Below are 15,538 nucleotides of genomic sequence, written 5' to 3'. Positions count from 1 at the left end.
GGAATTCTGGAACATTTCTCACTGCTCAACCACAGCCTGTTGAAGCTGGGAAGCGCTTTAGATATTTTTCAGTCCAGCCCTTTGTCTAACAAATGAGGAAACTGAGGTCCCCCAAAAAGAGGCTGGCTAAGTTTGCTATCTCAAGTGTTCTGTACTTTCCCTACTTAATCCTCTCAATAGTTTGAGGCAGGTGATAGTAATTCCCTTTTACAGACAAGAAAAGTGAGGCCTGTCGCACCAGAAGAAAAATGTATCAGCAGGGATTTCTGCCCACTGTGCCCAACTTCAACGTTCACGGTTGTCCTTCCATGCAGGGTTCTTCCAAGTGTAGCCCTGGGCCTTCTCTGTCTCTGAGGTAAAAACAATTTCCCTAGTATTGTCAAGACATGATTTGCCCTTTTCACTTCTATGAAGTTCCAAATTTAAAAGATTTCTAAAACTGTAAAGGAGTGACACTTTCTAATTTTATTTTTGCTTTGTAAAATAGTTTTTCCATTAAAAATGTGATTTATATCATAACATATAATGGGTTTATTACTGATATTTTAAATTCATATGTAAATAAAAAGATAATTTCTCAATAAATGTCAACAGACATATCCCACATAAACAAAAGCTCTTTGGGGTCTTCAATACTTTTTGAGAGTGTTAAGGGGTCCTGAAACCAAAAAGCTTGAAGACTGCTGCTCTATACCACGTTAGCTTCCCCGTGGCAGAGGATGACTGTCCTAAGAGCTCATAGGCATGGGGCAAGGGGAGCCTGGCTGTAAGCTGCCTGGGCTTCTAGTCTTGTGCTCTTTCCACACCAGTCCAGGGAACTGAGACCACTGGCTTTAAGACGCTTCCCCAGCTGTCCCCAGACTCTGCCAGCAGGGGATTCTCTGGTCTGAGCTTAAGTCGTGTTCTCCCAGCCAGGGATGCCCCTGCCTTTTGATGTCTACTTGCTGCCACACATTTAGCTGCCCTCCCCATGCCAACTTGGGGGCAGGGAAGCAGTGGGGGTAGGGAGGTGGCTGGGGCAGCTGGGCAACTGTTCCCACCCGTCCCTGGCACGGCTCTGCCCAGTACACAAAGAGCAAAGTGAATCTTGTCCCCACCCCTGCAGCTGAGAGGCTGGAGGAGGAAACGGGGAGGCCCACACAGAAGGGGTAGCCACTGTGGGGCTGTCCATCGCCCAGGGCTCTCAGAGGGGGTCAACCCAGAAACAGACAATGAGGGCAAGTCTGGGCTGTATTCTTAGCTAGTGGGAGGTCCCCTAGAGGATGAAGTAGATGATGCTAATGATGACGACTGGATGTCACACCCATGATGCCATTAGGTCCTTATAATAGCATAGTGAGGTGGACAGCTAGTACCTGACCCATCTCACAGATGAACATACTAATGCCTAGCAAAGCAGAATGACTCATGCTGGGTCCCAGAGCTGGCCAGTGGAAGCACTGAGACCTCCACATACAGAAGGCATGGACTATTGGCCACTGTTGGTATTGGTCTCATCATTGACTATCATTAAGTGTTAGCTGTTTGCATGCCTCCTGCCCAGTGGCAGGTTCAAAGAAGCCTATGGGAAGCGTGCTCCTTTCCTTCCCAGGGCCTGCAGTTGGGCTAGAAGACAGAGCAACAAAAATCACCCATGTAGCTGACAAGAACATTCATATGTGCTGAATGGCAGGTGAAGGTGCCACAGAGAGGCTGAGGATTTCAAAGGGCACCATGAACTGGAGTGAGGTCACAGAGCAGGTGCCAATGGCACTTGGCCTGTTTGGGTGGGTGGCATTCAGAGAGATAGAAGGTCAGATGCAGGGTTCACACTTGTCATCTCAGCACTTTGGAAGGCCAAGGTAGGAGGATCACTTGAGGCCAGGAGATGAAGGCTGCAGTGAGCTATGAAGCTGTCATTGCACCACTGCACTCCAGCCTGGGTAACAGAGTGAGACATTGTCTCTAAATAAATAAATAAATAAATAAATAAAACCGGAGAAGTGGAGAGGGATTGGAGGTTGGCTTTCACAGAGGGAGAAATGGCTTAAGCATTTCTCCCATAAGGAGAAAAGGCAAAAATGTGAGAAGGCTGCAGATAGGGCTGGTATGGGGGAGGGGGAAGGTTGGCACACCCAGCTAAAGATCCTTCTGTGTTTCCTTCTCCAAGGAACCCAGGACCTTCACCTGGTTAGTGTGAGTGCTCCAGGAGGCGGGCACCCTCCCTCAGCCCTCAAGCAAAAATGAGTTTTAAGGAGAAGCAGCAGCAACAGCAGCCACAGAGCTTATGACAGCTACAGCCTAAGGGCAACAGGCAAGGGAGACCAAGGACCAGAAAGAGCAGAGGCTTTTTCAAAGAAAGAGACCCCTCTCCTAGCACCCAGTGATGGCGGCAAGCCCCACCCACAGTGCCTGCTAAGAACAAGTCCCACGTGAGGACAACACGGCCCCCTGAGATGCCCACAGGGACCCCGAGATGCCTGCAGTGCTTGGCTCTCCCGCTGGCTGGCTGCCCACCTGGCTCAGGCCCAGTACGTGTGAGTCAGCTGATCAATCGCAATGTTGCCAGGATGATGGGGGCAGGAGTGGGGGCCCTGGGGGAGGGCAGGGGTGGGCACTGCAGGCGAGCTGTCTCCTACATCTGGCACCTGCACACAGCTGAGGCCGAGCTGAGAGGACGCTTCTCTGGGCTCCCCCTCCTCCCGGCACCCCTCCCCTCCTTTCACTGTCCTAGGACACTCTCGAGCTGCTGGAGTCTTAGGCAAATATTTAAAGGGGCAGCTCGGGGGTGAGGAGGGTGGTGGGAGCAAACACTTCCTTCCCTTTCTTCCTTCCTGCGCTTCTCAGCTTCTCAGGGGCTCTCAGTTCAGATGCCATGTTGTTATGCAACCTTGGGGCCGAAGGCCCTCCAGGTGGAGGGGGGGACAGGGGAACCTGCCAGCTCATGACCAAAGGGCAGGGCCCTGGTGGGAGGGGGCTGGGGCAGGGGGCGGGAACTGGGGTGGCATGTTAAAGGACAGGAGGCTGGTTGGGCATGGTGGCTCACACCTGTAATCCTAGCACTTTAGGAGGCTGAGATCACTTGAGCCCAGGAGTTCAAGACCACCCTGGGCAACATGGTGAAAACCCATCTCTATAAAACATGCAAAAATTAGCTGGGCATGGCATGCTCTGGTAGTCCCAGCTACTCGGGAGGCTGAGGTGTGAGGATCACCGGAGTCCAGGAGGTCAAGGCTGCAGTGAGCAGTGATCTCGCTACTGCATGCTAGCCTGGGTGATAAAGGGGCTGTCTTTATCAAAAAAAAAAAAAAAGATAGGAGGTGAAGCGAGCAAGCCCAGGCCTGGACGCTGCCACAGCCACCTGAGTTTAGAGGTGAAGGGACTTTAGAGACCACCTGGCCCAAGGAGTGAAAGGGAACCTGAGAGAAAGTGTGAGCCAGCCCAAAGTCATTGGCAGATTTGACCTCGTAAATACATAGAGATGGCTTTAGGGAAGGCACTAGGAAAGAGAGAAAAGAGAAGGAGACAGTCCTGAAAGTTGATCATATTTGGGTGAGTATCATTCTCAGGGCAAATTTAGGATCAGAGGATGTAGAAGGAGGAGTCTAGAGGGGTAGAGTGTAGACCACAGGGTGAGTGGGCTGATTTGAGGATGGGGAGACTGGGAGCCCACCAGTGACCAGAGCCAGCCCTGTGCAGGGCTGTCCGGACAGAAGAAAGCAGTGTCAGACCTGGAATCTGCCATCAGCAAAGCCTGCAATTGACAGACAAGCCCAGAGCAAAGAAGGAAGCACTGCACATCAGTAAGAGCTTGCCACCTGTGGGGACAGTTTCCAGAATCAGGAAAATAATCACTGGGGGCAAGTTTGAGGCTGGTACTAGATGTGTGGGAGGAGACGAGGTGAGGGAAAGAGTGCTTGAAGTTGGAATTGGTCCTTGCAGGGAAATGTAGATTTATGAAACCCCCAAAACTGATGTCAAAGCACCTCCTGCTTTAGGCAGAGTCCTCTCTGAGTCTACAGGTGCTGCCTCCAGAACCCCCTTCCTGGAGTGCATCCCTATGCATCGAGAAATTCTGCTGGGAAATGTGATGGTCAGACCCTTGGCTGCCTGAGAGGTTCAGGCTGGCAGAAGAATCAGGAAAGCCACAGGGCAGCAGGGGCAGGTGCCAGCAAGGAAGGCGGCCACGCCAGGAAGACACCCACGGTGAGAGGTGCAGATGGCCCAAGGGCAAGTTTGCTCAGCTCACCCAGCTTTGCTCTTGCTGGGGCCAAGAGGACTCATGTGCCAGGGCCAAGGGCCCTTGGGGGCTCTCACAGCTGGCTTATCTGGGCTTCAGTTCTGGAGGGACAGGAACAAACAAGCTTCAAAGCCAAGGGCTTGGCTGGCACACAGGGGACTTGGTCCTTCACCTCTGTCCTCTCTCCCTATGGACACATATAAGACCCTGGTCACACCTGGGAGAGCAGGAGAGGACAGCATAGCACTTGCAGCAAGATGGATGTGGGCAGCAAAGAGGTCCTGATGGAGAGCCCGCCGGTGAGTGTGGTTGCGTGTGTGTGTATGTGTGTGCGCGCGTGTGTGTGATGGGCCCTGCCTCCTCTATCCTCCCTGGCCTGTTTCCTTATCCAGATCCATTCACTCAACTAACCTAGGATTGTGGTAAGTCAGGATGGGGGACACCAAGACCACTAAGCCTGGGACCCTTGTGGAGTTGTTCGTGGGCCGAGAGCCATGATTGGGGTCGACTGAAAGGGCCATCCGTAGACAGCTCCGAGTCAGAAGCCATGAAAAACTTCAGAAGTCAGGGGACACTTCACAGAGAAAACGACACATGAGCTGGAGCCAGAATAAGGAGGAGCTCACCTGGTGGAGAAGGTGGAAGGCATTCCAGGAAGGAGGGAGACTTTGTGTCACCACATGGAGGTGATCACTTGGGGAACAGAGAGGGGCTGACCATGACTGAGATGCCAGGGGCCTGGGGGACACAGCAGGAAGAGACAGGTGAAGCAGGCTCTCTTGGGTCCCTCAAAACTAGACCCTGCTTCTAAGCTTCTATGTGTCTATGGGTTTGTTAGAATCCAAGCCACCTCCTCCAAGAAGCCTTCTCTGATCTCCTCAACCCTTCCCTGTCTGTCCATCGCATTGACCGTCCAGCCCTAGGCGGCCGTGGGAGGGTGTCCAGCTTGTGCAGGGAGAAGAGGGGCAGCCTCATGACCTCATGCCGGTCTCCCTGCCTGCCCCACTGTGTCAGGACTACTCCGCGGCTCCCCGGGGCCGATTTGGCATCCCCTGCTGCCCGGTGCACCTGAAACGCCTTCTCATCGTGGTGGTGGTGGTGGTCCTTGTCGTTGTGGTGATTGTGGGAGCCCTGCTCATGGGTCTCCACATGAGCCAGAAACACACGGAGATGGTGAGAGGTGTGGGATGGGGCGGCGGTGGGCATAGGACATGCCAGACAGAGGGGCTAGGTGGGATGGGCGATAGGAAACTGTCCAAGGGGAGTGGAGGGGAGGAGGCAAGGGGCACAGCTAGAAGGAAAGAGGCACAAACCAGGTGGCAACCCAGCCCAGGCTTTTCCACAGGGCCCCTGCCCCACAGCAGGACAGCGGCTCCCCCCAGCACCTGGTTCCACTCAGCCTCTCTGAGCTCTCGGGAAAGAGGGAAGCGAATTTGAGTACAGAGGCCTGAGGATGGGGATGGGTACCACAGGCTGAGTAGCAAAGGGGAAAACCAGGCAGCTCCATGCCCTATCCCCAGGTTCTGGAGATGAGCATCGGGGCTCCGGAAGCCCAGCAACACCTGGCCCGGAGTGGGCACCTGGGTACCACTGCCACCTTCTCTGTTGGCTCCACTGGCCTCGTGGTGTATGACTACCAGCGGGTGGGTATGCCCGGACCTCCTGACCCTGGGACCAATGACAAGGCTCTGCTAGAGCCACCCAGCTGGGCCACTTCATCCACATCCTTCTCTCCCCCTCCTCCAGCCCTTTTGGCCTGAACCCCAGATTCTAGTATAACTCCCATGCCCAACCTAGAGGGAGGTGGCTAAGGACCTGGGTCAGGGAGAGAGCAGGGCAGGGACCCCCAAATCATCTCCAGCATTCTGTGCCTAGCTCCTGATCGCCTACAAGCCAGCCCCTGGCACCTGGTGCTACATCATGAAGACAGCTCCGGAGAGCATCCCCAGTCTTGAGGCGCTCACTAGAAAAGTCCAGAACTTCCAGGTGTGTGTGTGGGTGAAAGGAGTGGGCTGTCTCCCTCCCAGGGCTGCTGGGAGGAGCGTCTGAATGGTGGCTATTTGTCACCTGTAAAGCATCGTTCCTTGTTGGCTGCCTGCTGACTGCCCCTCTCCCTATTCCCCTGCACGACTCCTTCCCTTCCCACCCCACTGCCAAGCTGCTGGGCTCAGCTGAGTCCACTCACTACCTGGTGGCTTCTGACTCTAGCACAGCCCCTCTTTACTGGTGAGGAAACTGAGGCTCAGAGAGATTGCCTGATATACCTGAAGTCCCACAATAAGGGCTGCACACGGGATACAAACTGACTTCCTAGATTTCAAATGGAATGCTCTCCGCAGGCCAAGCCCGCAGTGCCTACCTCTAAGCTGGACCAGGTGGAGGGGCGAGATGCAGGCTCAGCACCCTCCAGAGGGGACCTGGCCTTCCTGGGCATGGCCGTGAGCACCCTGTGTGGCGAGGTGCCGCTCTACTACATCTAGGACTCCTCAAGTGAGCAGGTATGATCCCAGGGTCGCTGGGAGCGCTTGGGCCACCTGCCCGGGCTGTGGAGGAGCGCTCGCGCTGACCAGGCGCTGGGGCATCCACTGAAGCAGGGTCATCCAGGGAGCTCAGGGGAGGGGAGGCTCGCAGACCGGTACTTCCCACTCCCCCGATCCTCTCTGTCCATCTTCAACATGCCTTTGCTTCACAGGGTCAGTGGAAGCCCCAGGGGGACAGGAAACGCCCTGGGCAAAGGGTCTTTTGCAGCTTTTGCAGACGGGCAAGAAGCTGCTTCTACCCACAACGCAGGGACAGGCCCCGGAGAAATTGGAGTTTGGGTAGAGGATGGGAGCGGGCAGAGGTGGTGCCCAGGGGCCCTGGAACTCCTGCCACAACAGAATAAAGCAGCCTGATTGAAAAGCAAAGGGTCTTCTTCTATCTTTCTGTAGGGCACAGTCCTGCCCTGGCAGGGGCCGGCCGGGAAGGGAAGTGCCTTGGGAGAGCAGAGTGGGGTTTGCCATTCTCCCTCTGTCCCAGTGCGCTGGGGGACTGGGTCCACGCCGGCGGGGGAGAGGGGCTCGCGGGGAGCCATCCACGGGCTTTCGGCGCCCTCCAGCGGCGTCTCCGGAGGAGGGAGAGACACCGAGACAGCAAGAGAGACAGAGAGCGCAGAGAGCGAGACGCGAGAGAGGGTCGGAGAAGGGGAGCTAGGGAGACGTCGGCGGAGAGACCGACCCGAGGCGGGGGCGCGGGGCAGGGGCGGCGGGAGGACCTGACAGCGTGTCCCGCGGCGGGGCGGGGGCTCGGCCGAGCGCCCGCGGGGGAGGCCGCCGCTAGAGGGCATCTCGGGAGCGACAGCCCTCCCGGCACCCCGGGGGCCCGAGCTCCCGCCCCGGCCCGGCGGCCCGCGGCCCGGGCGGCCCGAGCCCCCTCCCCGGGCGCGCGGTTCTGCGCCTTCCCCGCCCCGGCTGGCGCGCGGCCCGGCCCGGCCGAGCACTGTCCCGGCCCCGAGGGGGGCCGAGCTCGGGCGAAAACCCGCCCTCCAGCGAGCTCATTTCCCTAAAAAGGGGGGGGGGGAGCCGGAGGGAGGGAGGGAGGGAGAGAAAGAAAGAGAGAAAAAGAAGGGAAGGGAGAGGGAGACTGCTGCAGCCCGAGGACAAGCGCGGAGCGGCGGGCCGAGCGGGGGGCGGGAGACAGGAAGGAGGGAGGCGAGCGGAGGGAAGGGGAAGAGGTCGGGGAGCGAGGGCGGGAGCGGTCGCGGTAGCGATCGAGCAAGCGAACGAGCGGGCGAGGGGACGCCCTCCCCTAGCCTCCAGTGCCCCGCTTCCCTCGCCGCCGCCCCGCCAGCATGCCCGGCGTGGCCCGCCTGCCGCTGCTGCTCGGGCTGCTGCTGCTCCCGCGTCCCGGCCGGCCGCTGGACTTGGCCGACTACACCTATGACCTGGCGGAGGAGGACGACTCGGAGCCCCTCAACTACAAAGACCCCTGCAAGGCGGGTGAGCGCCCCCCGGCCCCCCGGCAGCGGGCCAGGCGGGGAGGCGCGGGCGGGTTCGGGTTTGGGGTTGGGGGAGGACAGTCCAGTGTGGGAAGCCGGGAGCTGCCTGGTTGGCAATGCAGTGGGGAACAAAAGAACGAGGGGGAGAGGGAGGGGGGTTTGGGGGACTTTTCGGACTGAAGTTTTGCTGCTGTTGGTGGAAGCTGCTGCCGCTGCCTCTCATCTTCCCAGAGGATTCCAGGGGAAGTCTCCTTGGGTCCCGGGAAAACCGGCGGGCAAGGCGGCTTTTCCTTCTGTAGGAAACTTTTCTGGCCAAACTCCTGTGCGTGTGTGTGTGTGTGTGTGTGTGTGTGTGTGTGTGTTCTTTCCTCTTCTCCCCCATCTCTCCTGCTCCAGGAGCTGAGTGTTTTCCAGCCTGTCTGGGCTGCCCTAGGGCTGCACATCTGTCTGGCTTGGAGCTGGGAGGCCTGAGTCTCCGAGGAGCAGGTCCCCCAGGCCACCACCCAGCCCAAGTGGAAGAAAGTTTTGCCAGGGATTCCCTGAGATCGTGCTCTCTGGGTATCCCGTGGTTTAACCAGTAGCTGCAGCTTTCTGGGACTTAGGAGACAGCTGTCAAAGTCAGAGAAGCCAGCTCAGAAGGGGAACTTACTTTTGTCCCTATGTGCCCAGAGACCCCTGCCAAGGCCAAGTTGGGGTGGAAAGAGGGAAAATACAAAGAGAACCCAGATATTGTATATCAGCTCTGTCACCCCCCAGACACCAGAGGCTAATTAGCCGAGGTCAGGACCCTGGAGTGTGTGTTTGCCTGTGTGTGTGTGTTCTTTGTCTCTGAAGACCCTATGTAACCCCTTCACTCCTGCTGGGTCCAGAGGGGTCCTGCCCCTGGAGTGACCAGATGGCCAGGCACTCGGGCCATTTGCCCGATTGGATGCCCCGGGCAGGCTGTTTGGGGACACACAGGGACAAGATAACAGAACTTTTCCTTGACTTCCTGCCTCTCTGACTTCAGCTCATCTCCAAATAGCCAGAGCTAGGGGAAGTGGCATAGTTCCTAGAACTGGACTGCTTGTGTGGGGCACAAGGGGCGGAGGGGCAGGTTGCTCTAGTCCTGGCTCTGGAGACCCTGTTCAGGGACTCTCTTGGGAGGATGGCCCACAGGCGGGAATAAGAGACCATCCATTGGAGAAGATCAGGGCAAATCCCTCAGCCCTTCCCCCTCCATGCCTGCTGGGCTGTGGGTAAACCGGGACATTCGCTGTCATCTTTCTTGCTGGGTGCTGGGAGTGGGCACAGGGCAGAGTGGACTGCCCATGGACTTTGAAGGCAGGCACATCTAGCTTTCAATCTTGACCCCGCCACTCGTTATAGCTGTACTACCTCAGAATGGTAATGATCATGTCTGGACTGCCGCTTTCACACCTGTAAAATGGGACTGATTATACATCTTCCCATAGAGTTGGTGGTAAGGGTTAAATATGAGAACATACATAAAACACTTAATAGTGCTTAACACAGAGTCAGAGCTAAATAAATGTGGGCTGCCTCCTCTCTGTTTTCTGTGCCTCAGACTCTCACTTCATTTTTTTGAGGAGTGTGGGATTGCTGCTGTCTCCTTGTGCTTCTTATCCATCAATCCATCAATACCTAATATGTGCTAGGGCCTGGAATGGATGTTGTGGGAGGTACTGAGATGTACAAGCTAGGACCCTGCCCTCAAGGAGCTTACAGTCCAGTAGGGACCCAAGACACCTACAGACATAACCAACGGCACAAACCAAGCCACACTGAGTGCCACATTGGAGAGTAGGACGCTAAAGGCTCAGGGAGTCTCCTACCCCTCTGCAGCCTGGTGGTGGCAGAGAAATGTGATCACAGCAGGCTGGGAAGGTCTGGGGGGTCTTCGTGGAGGAGGTGCAATTGGGGCCAGGCCTTAAAGAATGGGTGGGAAGCCATTCTGATGTCTTTCCCTTCTTGTTGGAAATGGGAGTGATTTTCAGAGCAGCAAGAGGCTGAGGGCTCTCCCCCCAGTCTCAGGTTTCATGCTAGGGTGGGGCTGGCTGAGTTGGAGCTTCAAGTAAGGGCTCTGGAGAAAGCACTCTAACCGGGTGAAGTGAGGCTGGTGGGGCGCTGGGCCAGGCCTGGGGGCGGCTGAGAGGGCCCTGGGGCCTGACAAGGCCAGGCCTTGGGTCAGATCAGCCTCCCTCTGGGGTATGACTGATGCTTGAGATCTGCTGCCCACCTCTGGAAGAAACTCACATGGCCATTCCTAGGCACTCACACCCACACCCCTGTGCCACTGTCTTCTAGCCACGGGTCCCTCAGCTCTGTTCTCCACGTTGCTTTCTCTTGCCTGGCTTTGCTTCCTGTACCCTCTGCAGCCCTGACCTCCAGATGCTGGAGGTGATGATGGCAGGCATGCCTGTCCCTGCTTCTTTTCAAGGGCTGGAAGTGAAAGCTCCTTTGACTCCCACAGCTTACCTGTGACCTCTTGGGTTGCTCTGAGGGTAGCCAGGCCCCTTCATTGGGCCATTACTGGTCAAGTTATGGTTGCCGTTGTACTAAGGGCAAAATTAAGATCTTTGATAGCCTGGAGAGGTTCCTGGACCTTCTGGGTGAGACCAGGACATTGGGCAGGAAGCCAAGCTGGTCTGTTTGTGTGCTCAGAGCTGGTGCCACCAAGCCCTCCCTAGCCCTTGCCCAGGAAGATTTTGAGGCAGCCCTGATTTCCTGTATGTCAGGAAATCAGCCAAACCATGAAGGGGGTCCTTCTGCAAGATTCCCAGCACTGTTTGGCTACCCCAGGTGACTAGCCAACAACCCCCTGGAGAGACCTTGGAGGCAGGAATTGGGACACAGTTGATCCCATAATCAGAGAAGCCCATTGGCCTGACCCCACAGGGGTGGGGCTAGAAGCACGTGGCACACAGGGCTGGGTAGTAACCCTGTGGCAGTGTTAAAATGGGCCAGTGAGGCCCCTGCTGCCACCTCAACCTCATCTGGCAGCCCAGAGTCTGCAGGAGCGGAAGGGGGCAGCTCTCACCAGCCCACACCCCCATCCCCACCCAGGGGCCGCCTGGGCCAGGTTTGGACATGAGAGAGCCACAGAGGATTAGGGTATACCCTCTGAGGTCTAGAAGTAATCTCTCCTGTCACCAGACCACACTCCCCCTCTAGACAGCTGAGTCACCCCACCCACCCAGGCCCCTGCCCCTGAGTCACCTTCTTATTTCAGTGCCCCAAGCGGGGAGGAAAAAACTTATACTCTCCCTGGGCCCTAGATGGGGTGGGCGGGGCCCAGGGATTTCCCAGGAAGAAGGGATTCTTAAGAAGTATAGGCTGGGCGCAGTGGCTTATGCCTTTGGGAGGCCAAAGCGGGAGGATCACTTGAAGCCAGGAGTTTAAGACTAGCCTGGGCAACACAGCAAGACGCCCATCTCTACAAAAAACTTAAAAAATTAGCTGGGGGTGGTGCCATGCGCCCGTAGTCCCAGCTACTTGGGAGGCTTAAGTGGGAGGAGTTTGAGCTTGAGAGTTCAAGGTTGAGTCCAGGAGCTGGAGACTGCAGTGAGCTATGATTGCGCCACTACTCTCGCCTGGGTGACAAAGCAAGACTATGTCAAAAAAAAAAAAAAAATTCTAGTTTCTCTAGAGATCTGAGGAGAAGATATTGGGGTGGGGGGAGTAGAAGCACCAGTTCTCAGGCCACTAAGAACCTCCTAAGGAGATCCAAGGGAGTCAGCTAATCTCTCTCTCTCCCGTCCCTAGCTCTCTTTGTCTCACACTAGTGCATCCCTGTCTATTTCTAAGTGTACCCTTGTCCTTTGGGGAGTGTGGCCCATGAAACACAGTGCATGCCTGCAGTTATTTGTGTGTTTAAAAACACAAGATCCTGCATGGGGAAGCGGTTGAGTGTGTGTTTGTGCACATGCGTGGGTATGTCGCTGCCTTGTGGGCAAGCATGTTCACCCGTGTGGGCATGGGTCTTCCTGAGTACATGGAGGCATGGGTGCAAACGTGCACCTCTGCAGAAGTGTTCACATGTGATGAAGTCCATCCACATGTTTGCAGGGGTTTGCGTGCGTCATCCCCCAGCTAGAAGCTTGCATTTGTACCACAGGACATGCGTCAGTCTTGCACATATAGCCTTGGGGCTCATTACACCAGCCAGCTTCCTCTCCCCATTTCCCAAGGAGGGGATGCCTTGCTATGCCCCGGGCAAGGAGACAGTGGAGTCCAGAGGTTGACCTGGAAGAGTGAGATTCTTCCCAGGCCCAGGCACACAGATGGGCTCAGCCACGGTGCTCCTGGCAGGTTTACAGCCAGAAAACAACACAAAAAATTTTTATCTTGTGTCGAAAATAACTACTACCGTGACCGTGACCCCAGGGCTTCCTCTGAGTAAGGAGAGACCTCCTAGACTCCTTAGCATCCAGATTCCTTTGCTTCCCCAGAGGGGAGCCCAAAAGCACAGTGCCCCAAGGCCCAGCTCCTGCCCCTAAGGCTCTCCTGTCCATCTCCTCTCTCCCCACCCCCACTCGGTTCCCACGCATTCTTCAGCCATGACATCCTCACCCCTGGAGCTCAGCAGCCAGGGCCATGCCCTGCCCTGCCTTACATTTGCTTTGCCCTGGTTCTACACTGGCCCTGGACTCGCAGGCCAGCACAGTTCTGTGGCCTCTGCACTGGGGTTTCACTCAAGGAGGGGTGGGGGCAGAGAGTGTGGGTGAGACAGCATTCCCGGAGGAGCTCTAGAGCTGACTTTGAGCTTACAGGTTGTGTTGGGATAATATTAAAGTAGTGGGCGGTGCTTACCGTGCTGCACGCTCTATGCTAAGGGGTTCGTGTATATGTCTTATTTCATGTAGTAATCCTAGGAGACAGATTCTGTTATCTAGGAGAACACTGAGCCTTAGAAGAGTTTACATGGCTTGTCAGCTAATAGTAGCCAACCTGGGATTCCAAGACAGGTCTGTCTGACTCCAAAGACCTTGCCCTTTGCTCTGTGTCCAAAGGTGAGTCTAAATGTCCAGACACACCTGTATGCGATGATGCCTGTGGGTTTGGGTGTGGGAGCCTGCAGGTACAATGTCTGTGAAAGGTAAAACACGTGTGTCCGGGCATGGTGGCTCATACCTGTAATCCCAGTACTTTGGGAGGCCGAAGCAGAAGGATCATCTGTGGTCAGGAGTTCAAGACCAGCCTGACCAACAAGGTGAAACCCCGTTTCTACTAAAAAAAACAATACTAAAGTTAACTGGGCGAGGCTGAGACAGGAGAATTGCTTGAACCCGGGAGGCAGAGGTTGTAGTGAGCTGAGATTGCGCCACTGCACTCCAGCCTGGGCAACAGAGTGAGACTTCATCTCAAAAAAGAAAAAAGAAAAGAAAAGAAAAAAGAAATAAAAAGAGAAAGAAAGATATCCACAAGTCTAAGTGTGGAGGCATTCGTGTGGCACATGCACATCTATGTGAATGGCGAGTATGAACCTGCTGCTTCTTCCTTGGAGTGTACCTCCCATCCCATGTCCTTGCTAAGGCCACTCTTGCATGTCACCTGGGAAGCATCTTCTGTTGCTGTCCCATCAGTTGCTGAGCCAAGGCCACCTGCCAAGGATGGCGATTTAAGTAAGAAGTAGCTTTCTCATGGGTTGGAAGAGATTTGTGGCCACTTACTGGCTGGTGACCTTGAGTGAGTCATTGCCCTTCATAGGCTCAAGTGTTCTGATGTCTAAAGTCAGGGAGCGGGGCTGGAGCCTAGCCACTTAGGTTATCTCTCTCTGAGAGTTTCTAATGGGGCACTCCTCCGCAAGAGCATGGTGTGGAGTGTGGCTTACTGGGCATGTTGTGGGCAGGCCAGGATTAAATTAATTAATGGGAAAGTACTTTGCCAATTGGAAAGCACCACAAAAATTTCAACAGACATTTACATAAGGTGTCATTATCACGACTATTATTGGCTTAATGAGTTCAGAGCTTGCAGCTGGTTTGTGTGTGTTGAAGCTTGTGCATGTGTGTTTTTTAAAAACTGTGACTGTGTGTGTATTTTGTTGTGGATGTGTCTGTCTGAGTATCTATTTTTGTGTATATGTATTTGCAATAGGGGTTCTAGAGAGTTCAGTGGTCGCTGGACTGGAAATGGGGAGGCCTGAGTTATACATCCAGTTTTCCAGTGACTAGCAGTGTAGGTTCAGTTAAGTTGTTGCTTTTGGGACCTCAGTTTTCTCATCTATAAAATGGAAGTTTGGCCTCGATGACTGCCACAGTCACTCCCACATTCTGTTGATCCTGTCTAGGTGAGGGTGTGTCTCTGGGCATGTATTTGCAAGCCAGAAGAATATCAGCGTAGCAATTCATTCATTTGAACATCCTGGAGTGTCTCCCGCCTGAAAGTGCAGTGCTGGGCGCTGCTTTCGTGTGCAAGGATGTGTGTCTCTGGCTTTGATGGCTCTGCACTGGATGGCAAGGGTGTGGATGCCACCGTGTGTCCGTAGGAACACTAACCTTGGGTGTCTGATTCTGTATGTGATGAAGTCAGTGTGTGTGTGTGTTCACCAGTGAGGCCAACTGGGGAGGAAAAACCTGTGTAGAAGTCCTCAAGGTTAAAACAATTTGTGTAATGCGACCGCCAGGCCTGTATAGCGCTCTGCCTGGATGAGAAGCAGATGTTGCCGTGGGTGGAGCTGCAGGGAAGCCGCTGTGGGTCCCACCTCTAGCCCAGCCTCCCGCCTCCCCCAGCCCAGCTCAGCTCAGCATGCAGCTCCCATATGAGCGCCTTCCAAAGCGGCCAGTTCTATGGCCTCTGCTTCCTTTTCTACAGACTTCGCAAAAGGGAGACAGACAGTTCAGCCGGGTCTCTGGAAACATCCCTCCTCAGCTCCACATACTGGAATCGGAATGGCCCTTTAGGGAGGCTCTCTTCCCCTCTGGCCTTTCTGCTTGAGCAGCCTAAGACTTGGAATAGGAATTACTTGAGAACTGTTAAACTTCTTTCTCCTAGCTGGGAAGCTCCCGGAAGGTATCTTCGTTTCCCAAAGATGCTTATCTGTTCTAATGAAAATTGGTGCAATTTTATTTCCTTTTTTTTTTTTTTTTTTTTTTTTTGAGACAGGGTCTCACTCTGTTGCCCAGGCTGGATTGCAGTGGCATCATCTCAGCTCACTGCAGCCTTGACCTCCCGGGCTCAATTGATCCGCCTGCCTTAGCCTCCAGAGTGAGTAGCTGGAACTACAGGCATGCATCACATCACCATGCCTGGCTAATTCTTGTATTTTTTATAGACACAGGGTTTCACCATGTTGCCCAGGCTGATCCTGAACTCCTGAGTTTAAATGATCCGCCCACCTC

General features: G+C 55.0%; 3 protein-coding genes across 8 annotated transcripts in view; 2 read left to right on the top strand and 1 right to left on the bottom strand.

The window, feature by feature from the left end:
- NUDT18 (nudix hydrolase 18) overlaps positions 1 to 15,538 on the bottom strand; it is a 104,309-nt gene that overhangs the window by 50,268 nt on the left and 38,503 nt on the right. The gene's annotated exons all lie outside the window — the stretch shown is intronic.
- Positions 1,380 to 7,125, top strand: SFTPC (surfactant protein C). 4 transcript variants are annotated; one of them, XM_050801462.1, is made up of 8 exons: positions 1,380 to 1,691; positions 1,738 to 1,841; positions 2,150 to 2,516; positions 4,424 to 4,518; positions 5,234 to 5,392; positions 5,740 to 5,862; positions 6,095 to 6,205; positions 6,912 to 7,125. In XM_050801462.1, the coding sequence occupies exons 3-8, from the start codon at positions 2,456 to 2,458 to the stop codon at positions 7,101 to 7,103; spliced, it is 741 nt and encodes a 246-aa protein (XP_050657419.1). In that variant the 5' UTR covers positions 1,380 to 1,691; positions 1,738 to 1,841; positions 2,150 to 2,455; the 3' UTR covers positions 7,104 to 7,125. The 4 variants fall into 4 exon arrangements, with proteins under 4 accessions (XP_050657419.1, XP_050657421.1, XP_050657422.1 ...); XM_050801464.1 differs by lacking the exons at positions 1,380 to 1,691; positions 1,738 to 1,841 and having other exon boundaries at positions 6,559 to 7,125; XM_050801465.1 differs by lacking the exons at positions 1,380 to 1,691; positions 1,738 to 1,841; positions 5,234 to 5,392 and having other exon boundaries at positions 6,559 to 7,125.
- BMP1 (bone morphogenetic protein 1) overlaps positions 7,562 to 15,538 on the top strand; it is a 48,379-nt gene continuing 40,402 nt past the window's right edge. Inside the window, exon 1 of one of the 3 annotated variants that reach the window (XM_050801408.1) lies at positions 7,562 to 8,196. In XM_050801408.1, the coding sequence (XP_050657365.1) occupies positions 8,049 to 8,196 (148 nt within the window). In that variant the 5' untranslated portion in view covers positions 7,562 to 8,048. Of the gene's footprint in view, positions 8,197 to 8,363; positions 15,405 to 15,538 lie in introns of those variants that run through there. The other 2 variants (XM_050801410.1, XM_050801409.1) reach the window with 2 other exon arrangements.

This window comes from Macaca thibetana, chromosome 8 (genome assembly GCF_024542745.1).
Source record: "Macaca thibetana thibetana isolate TM-01 chromosome 8, ASM2454274v1, whole genome shotgun sequence".
NCBI classification, from domain to species: domain Eukaryota; kingdom Metazoa; phylum Chordata; class Mammalia; order Primates; family Cercopithecidae; genus Macaca; species Macaca thibetana.
Note: the sequence above shows the minus strand (reverse complement) of the source record. Positions and strands in the feature narration are given on the sequence as shown.

What these genes read in the sequence shown, in the direction of transcription:
- SFTPC (XM_050801462.1), top strand. Translation starts at nt 2,456, where the DNA reads ATGCCTGCAGTGCTTGGCTCTCCCGCTGGCTGGCTGCCCACCTGGCTC. An exon ending in CTGGCTCAGGCCCAGTACGT is followed by an intron (nt 2,517 to 4,423) that starts GTGAGTCAGCTG and finishes GACACATATAAG; the next exon opens with ACCCTGGTCACACCTGGGAG. An exon ending in GCCAGAAACACACGGAGATG is followed by an intron (nt 5,393 to 5,739) that starts GTGAGAGGTGTG and finishes CCCTATCCCCAG; the next exon opens with GTTCTGGAGATGAGCATCGG.